Source organism: Lolium rigidum, chromosome 1 (assembly GCF_022539505.1).
Source record: "Lolium rigidum isolate FL_2022 chromosome 1, APGP_CSIRO_Lrig_0.1, whole genome shotgun sequence".
Taxonomy (NCBI): domain Eukaryota; kingdom Viridiplantae; phylum Streptophyta; class Magnoliopsida; order Poales; family Poaceae; genus Lolium; species Lolium rigidum.
This window is the reverse complement of record NC_061508.1, coordinates 65,305,269-65,313,170: the sequence shown is the minus strand read 5'-3', so window position 1 is coordinate 65,313,170 and position 7,902 is coordinate 65,305,269. Positions and strand designations below refer to the sequence as shown.

The 7,902-nt window shown below is 40.1% G+C and overlaps 1 protein-coding gene and 1 pseudogene across 1 annotated transcript; one reads left to right on the top strand and one right to left on the bottom strand.

The window, feature by feature from the left end:
* The first annotated feature begins 320 nt into the window (after nucleotides 1-320).
* LOC124646477 lies at nucleotides 321-3,313 on the top strand (annotated as a pseudogene).
* On the bottom strand, nucleotides 2,923-4,174 carry LOC124685439 (photosystem II protein D1). The gene has a single exon (XM_047219791.1). It carries the CDS (start codon nucleotides 4,071-4,073, stop codon nucleotides 3,012-3,014), a length of 1,062 nt encoding a protein of 353 aa, XP_047075747.1. The 5' UTR covers nucleotides 4,074-4,174; the 3' UTR covers nucleotides 2,923-3,011.
* Nucleotides 4,175-7,902: the final 3,728 nt, after the last annotated feature.

Sequence of the window (7,902 nt, the reverse complement as noted above, 5' to 3'; positions counted from 1 at the left end):
CATAATTCATTGGATCCTTGTTATCAATGCCAACTAGGTATCATAAGTAAATGGATCCCGGTTGTTCAATCCTTTGATAACCAAGGTCATTCTTTGCTAAAGAGAAATGATCACTATGAGTCAGATTCAATAGAATTGGATCCATTCCAAATAGCAAGAATTAGGATTCTTGATCCCTCTCAATCTCTCTTTCAATTCGAGGATCCAGAGAGGTGTTTTCATAGTCATCTCCTAATATTTTCGATTTCATTTTTCTATGATATGCCTTTCTATATGAAAATTTGTTATTTACGATGTACGATGATCCCTGTTAAGCATCCATGGCTGAATGGTTAAAGCGCCCAACTCATAATTGGTAAATTTGCGGGTTCAATTCCTGCTGGATGCACGCGAACGGGAACGTTCCATAAGTCTATTGGAACTGGTTCTCTATCCATGGAATCTCATCCATCATCCATACATAACGAATTGGTATGGTATATTCATACCATAACATAAGAACAATAAGAACTCGAATTCTTATCGATACTGGAACTCAGAGCATAGGAGGGAAAGTCGATTTATGGATGGAATCAAATACGCAGTATTTACAGAAAAAAGTCTTCGTTTATTGGGAAAGAATCAATATACTTTTAATGTCGAATCGGGATTCACTAAGACAGAAATAAAGCATTGGGTCGAACTCTTCTTTGGTGTTAAGGTAGTAGCTGTGAATAGCCATCGACTACCTGGAAAGGGTAGAAGAATAGGACCTATTCTGGGACATACAATGCATTACAGACGTATGATCATTACCCTTCAACCGGGTTATTCTATTCCACTTCTAGATAGAGAAAAAAACTAAAGGAGAATACTTAATAATACGGCGAAACATTTATACAAAACACCTATCCCGAGCACACGCAAGGGAACCGTAGACAGGCAAGTGAAATCCAATCCACGAAATAATTTGATCCATGGACGACACCGTTGTGGTAAAGGTCGTAATTCCAGAGGAATCATTACCGCAAGGCATAGAGGGGGAGGTCATAAGCGCCTATACCGTAAAATAGATTTTAGACGGAATCAAAAAGACATATCTGGTAGAATCGTAACCATAGAATACGACCCTAATCGAAATGCATACATTTGTCTCATACACTATGGGGATGGTGAGAAGAGATATATTTTACATCCCAGAGGGGCTATAATTGGAGATACTATTGTTTCTGGTACAAAAGTTCCTATATCAATGGGAAATGCCCTACCTTTGAGTGCGGTTTGAACTATTGATTTACGTAATTGGAAGTAACCAATTAGGTTTACGACGAAACCTAGAAATCGATCACTGATCCAATTTGACTACCTCTACGGGATAGACCTCAACAGAAAACTGTTGAGTAACGGCAGCAAGTGATTGAGTTCAGTAGTTCCTCATAGAAAATTATTGACTCTAGAGATATGGTAATATGGAGAAGACAAAATTGTTTGAAGCACGCACAGAACCGGAAGCGCCCCTTGTTTCAAAGAGAGGAGGACGGGTTATTCACATTTAATTTGATGGTCAGAGGCAAATTGAAAGCTAAGCAGTGGTAATTAAGACCCCCGGGGAAAATAGGGATGTCTCCTACGTTACCCATAATATGTGGAAGTATCGACGTAATTTCATAGAGTCATTCGATCTGAATGCTACATGAAGAACATAAGCCAGATGACGGAACGCGGAGACCTAGGATGTAGAAGATCATAACATGAGCGATTCGGCAGATTTGGATTCCTTTCCTATATATCCACTCATGTGGTACTTCATCATATGATTCATATAAGATCCATCTGTCTAGAGATCGTCATATACATCTAGAAAGCCGTATGCTTTGGAAGAAGCTTGTACAGTTTGGGAAGGGGTTTTTTGAGAGAAAAGAAGAATCTACTTCAACCGATATGCCCTTAGGCACGGCCATGCATAACATAGAAATCACACGTGGAAGGGGTGGGCAATTAGCTAGAGCAGCAGGTGCTGTAGCGAAACTGATTGCAAAAGAGGGTAAATCGGCCACTTTAAGATTACCATCTGGGGAGGTCCGTTTAGTATCCCAAAACTGCTTAGCAACAGTCGGACAAGTGGGTAATGTTGGGGTGAACCAAAAAAGTTTGGGTAGAGCCGGATCTAAGTGTTGGCTAGGTAAACGACCCGTAGTAAGAGGGGTAGTTATGAACCCTGTGGACCACCCCCATGGGGGCGGTGAAGGGAAAGCCCCCATTGGTAGAAAAAACCCACAACCCCTTGGGGTTATCCTGCGCTTGGAAGAAGAACTAGGAAAAGGAAAAATATAGCGATAGTTTTATTCTTCGTCGCCGTAAGTAAATACGTAACTAGGAATATGGAAATTGCATTTTTTGAATTTGCAATAATGCGATGGGCGAACGACGGGAATTGAACCCGCGCATGGTGGATTCACAATCCACTGCCTTGATCCACTTGGCTACATCCGCCCCTTATCCAGCTAAAGGATTTTTCTCTTTTTTTCATTCATCATTATTCTATTTATTTTGACCTCCATACTTCGATCGAGATATTGGACATAGAATGCCACTCTTTAAAAAGAAAAAAAAAAGGAGTAATCAGCTGTGACACGAAAAAAAATGAATCCTTTTGTAGCTCATCATTTATTGGCAAAAATAGAAAAGGTAAATATGAAGGAGGAGAAAGAAACAATAGTAACGTGGTCCCGGGCATCTAGCATTCTACCCACAATGGTTGGCCATACAATCGCGATTCATAATGGAAAGGAACATATACCTATTTACATAACAAATCCGATGGTAGGTCGCAAATTGGGGGAATTCGTGCCTACTCGGCATTTCACGAGTTATGAAAATGCAAGAAAGGATACTAAATCTCGCCGTTAACTGAATTCAGAATAGAAAGATTATGAATAAACAAAGAAATACCCAATATCTTGTTCTAGCAAGATATTGGGTATTTCTAGCTTTTATTTCTTCAAAAATTCCTATATGTTAGCAGAAAAACCTTATCCATTAAGAGATGGAACTTCAAGAGCAGCTAGGTCTAGAGGGAAGTTGTGAGCATTACGTTCGTGCATTACTTCCATACCAAGATTAGCTCGGTTGATGATATCAGCCCAAGTATTAATAACGCGACCTTGACTATCAACTACAGATTGGTTGAAATTGAAACCATTTAGGTTGAAAGCCATAGTACTAATACCTAAAGCAGTGAACCAGATTCCTACTACAGGCCAAGCAGCCAAGAAGAAGTGTAAAGAACGAGAGTTGTTGAAACTAGCATATTGGAAGATTAATCGGCCAAAATAACCATGAGCAGCCACAATATTATAAGTCTCTTCCTCTTGACCAAATTTGTAACCCTCATTAGCAGATTCATTTTCAGTAGTTTCCCTGATCAAACTAGAGGTTACCAAGGAACCATGCATAGCACTAAATAGGGAGCCGCCGAATACACCAGCTACACCTAACATGTGGAATGGATGCATAAGGATGTTGTGCTCTGCCTGGAATACAATCATAAAGTTGAAAGTACCAGATATTCCTAAAGGCATACCATCAGAGAAGCTTCCTTGACCAATAGGGTAAATCAAGAAAACAGCAGTAGCAGCCGCAACAGGAGCTGAGTATGCAACAGCAATCCAAGGACGCATACCCAAACGGAAACTAAGTTCCCACTCACGACCCATATAACAAGCTACACCAAGTAAGAAGTGTAGAACAATTAGCTCATAAGGACCACCATTGTATAACCACTCATCAACAGATGCAGCTTCCCAAATTGGGTAAAAGTGCAATCCGATCGCCGCCGAAGTAGGAATAATAGCACCAGAGATAATATTGTTTCCATAAAGTAAAGAACCAGAAACAGGCTCACGAATACCATCAATATCTACTGGAGGGGCAGCGATGAAGGCGATAATAAATACAGAAGTTGCGGTCAATAAAGTAGGGATCATCAAAACACCGAACCATCCGATGTAAAGACGGTTTTCAGTGCTAGTTATCCAGTTGCAGAAGCGACCCCACAGGCTTGTACTTTCGCGTCTCTCTAAAATTGCAGTCATGGTAAGATCTTGGTTTATTCAAATTGCAAGGACTCCCAAGCACACATATTAACTATAAATAATATAGATAATAGAAGGCTTGTTATTTAACAGTATAACATAGACTATATACCAATGTCAACCAAATCAGCTCAAGGATTGGATATCCATATAGCTAAATTAACCAAACAAAAAATTTTGTAAATGAAGTGAGTCCAAGTTAAAAACTAAGATTGGTCTTTTTTATTTTCCATATGGGTTGCCCGGGACTCGAACCCGGAACTAGTCGGATGGAGTAGATAATTGGTCCTTGTTACAATAGAGAAAAACCCCTCCCCAAATCGTGCTTGCATTTTTCATTGCACACGACTTTCCCTATGTAGAAATAGCCTATTTCTATTCCAAAGAGGAAGTTCTACTAATTTTTGAGTTTTTTTTTATTTTTTATTCGTAAATTAGTAAGTGGATTCGCCTCCTCTTTATTATAATAATTTATTATAATAAAAAGAACATTTCAGAATGCAAAATATGAAAGTTTTATCTTGATCATTTATCAACCCTTTTCCGTTTATTAGTTCTGTTTAATGATTAATTAAGAGGCTTCACCAGGTCGTTGATACGTATAATATCAAAATACCAAATACGCTCACTGTGTGATCCACGGAAAGAACAAAGGGTTGTTTTGGTGAACATCAAAGAAAACACTAGCTCTTCTTCGGTAAAAAATTCTTCTAAAAATGCCGAACCTAATCGTTGCATAAAAGTTCGTACCGTGCTTTTATGTTTACGAGCTAAAGTTCTAGCGCATGAAAGTCGAAGTATATACTTTAGTCGATACAAAGTCCGTTTTTTTGAAGATCCACTATGATAATGAAAAAGATTTCTACATATCCGACCAAATCGATCAAGAATATCCCAATCTGATAAATCTGTCCAAATGGGTTTACTAATAGGATGGCCCGATCCAGTACAAAATTGAGCTTTTGATAAGTATCCTATGAGGGCAGTAGCGGGAACTATGGTATCCAATTTTTGGATTAGAGTATCTATTAGAAATGAATTATCCAGCATTTGATTCTTTACTAAGAAAGGACTTTTTGGTACACTTGAAAGGTACCCCATAAAATCAAAGCAAGAGTTTGCTAATTGGTTTAGATGGATCCTTCGCGGCTGAGTCCAAAAAGAGAAACAATATTGCCACAATAGAAAGTCCCTTGGACTATAAATATGTATCTAGGGTTTATGAAATAAACAACAACCAACGTTCAACACAAACAAATCTCGGCGCATCGCCAACTCCTTCGTCTCGAGGGTTTCTCCGGTAGCACCATGCTGCCTAGATCGCATCTTGCGATCTAGGCAAGATAAGCCTATCTACGTTGTTCATGCGTTGCTCGTGCCGAAGCCTTTTTGATGGCGAGCAACGTAGTTATCTTAGATGTGTTAGGGTTAGCATTGTTCTTCGTATCATATGTCAGTCGTAGTGCAACCCTTATACATCTAGCCGCCCTTACACCTGTCTTAGGTGTAGGGGCGGCACCCCGCTTGATTCATAGTTTAGTAGATCCGATCCGTTACGGTTGCTCCTTGTTCTTCAAGGATTAGTTTAACATCCGCAATAGTTAGGCCTTACAAAGGGTTGGAGGATCCAGCGGCGTGTAGGGTGTAGTTTGCTAGCCCTAGACAGGATGTTCCGGGATCAACCTCGTGTTGGTTTTTAGGCCCCGTCTAGGATCGGCTTACGATCACCGTACGCGAGCGCGAGGCCCAATCGTGAGTAGGATGATCCGATTATGCGGTGAAAACCCTAAATCGTCGTAGATCGCATTAGCTTTATCTTGATCAAGCAGGACCACCATATATTCGGACACCTTGTACGAATCATGGGTGGATCGGCTCTTTGAGCCGATCCACGAGATAACTCGAGAGCCGATCGAGGCTCGTATTTAACGTTTACGTGTATGCCATGCAGGAAACTAAGCGAGGCATCATCCAACACCTTCCTGACCAGGTATAGGTCAGGTGGCACGCCCTTGCGACGGCATCGGACGTGTGACCAGGAGGCTTTGCGGGCCGTCGCTCTGAGGGACTGGGGCCAGCCGCAGCCCTAGTTGTTCCCGGCTCTACGGTGTTGCCAGTCGCTGCCCGCCGGTGGGTTTCTGACCGCAACACTTTCCTAAAACACAAAAATACCAAAAATATTTCTGTTGTTTCTCTTCACCATTTGTTTATTTTGGTTTCTTGCATTTGTTTTGCTTTATTTGCTATTGCTAGTTTGCTATAAGAAAACCCAAAAAGATTTTGCTTTGTTTGCTTGTTTCCTTTTGTTCTTGTTTCCAAATTCGAAAACACCAAAAATATTTGCTGTTCTTCTTTGGTTTTGTAAAGTTCATTATGAGTTCAATGGTCTTCGGTGGCTGGAGCGTGGTTTTCATTTCATATTATCCAAGCTACACAAGTGAAAAGGCAATAATGACGATATACGATGATCTGATTGTGGTGAGAGGCTGGTATGAACTCTATTTGTTTTCATTTTTGTACATATACTCATCCATGTGAGCATGCTTAGTTGGTTCATGTGAGGTATATGTCATTTAAGAAAGTCTAGTAGTTCATGATCTCTCATGTTTAGCTCCAATTTATTAATATGAGTAGCACGTCATGGATGTTTGCTTGCATTGTTTTATTCATAGATAGGTATGATATTGTGGTATCCTCCTCTGAATAATTCGTTTGAATTAACTTGGCACATGATCACGCATGCATATGACTAAACAAAAGTCAATTAAGCCTCAATGATTTACATTGCTTCAGAGTTCTTGTATCACTTTTATGCCTCAGTCAATTTATTTTGCCGCAAGCATGATTATGACGATTCATTGCTCTCTTGATTTGTCGCTCCCTAGTCTTTTGCTAGCCTTCACTTGTACTCGAGCGGGAACGCTGCTCGTGCTTCCAAACACATGAAAACCAAGTTATTCCGGAGTGTCCACCATAAATACCTATGCATGGCATTTCAAACCATTCCAAGTAAATTCTCATGCGCTACCTTTAAACCTTCAAAATGCTTCTCAATTTGTGTTAATGTTTCATATCTCATGAGGAAGTATGTGGTGTTTAACTTTCAACCTTGTCATTTACTCTTGACGGACTTTCATATGGACTAGTGGCACATCCGCTTATCCAATAATTTTGCAAAAAGAGCTGGCAATGGGGTTCCCAGCCCGATTAATCAAACTTTACTAATAATTCTCTTCACATGTTTTGCTCGATTCATCAGGTAAGCAACTTAATTTTGCAAATAGATACTCCTCCATGGTATGTGATTGATGGATGGCACCCGAGGATTCGGTTAGCCATGGCTTGTGTAAGCAAAGGTTGGGGGAGTGTCACCCATAATAAAACTAAAATACGTGTGTAAACAAAAGAGAAGAGGGATGATCTACCTTGCTTGGTAGAGATAACGTCCTTCATGGGAGCCGCTCTTGAAAGTCCGGTTGGCGAGGTAGTTGGTGTACCCATTACCATTCGTTGACAACAACAAACACCTCTCAAAACAATTTTACTCCTGTTTTAAAAATGAAAAGCTCTAGCGCAAGTTAATCCCAGCTTCCCTCTGCGAAGGGTCAATCTTTTACTTTTATGTTGTGTCTCCATCCTTCTTTGAGCACTTTCTTGAGAGCACAACTGTCATTCTTAGTGTAATATGCTTGTCTCAAAATATGATTGATTGTGGTATAACTTTGATGCTTTTATCTTTGACAATCACTATTTCTAGTCTTTCTATGAACTTCGAGAGGTGCCCGAGCATTTATGTTTTGCTTGATCAAATATGGGCAAGCGAGATACC

Excerpts from the sequence above, each read along its gene's own strand:
- LOC124685439 (XM_047219791.1), bottom strand. The coding sequence starts at position 4,073 with ATGACTGCAATTTTAGAGAGACGCGAAAGTACAAGCCTGTGGGGTCGC.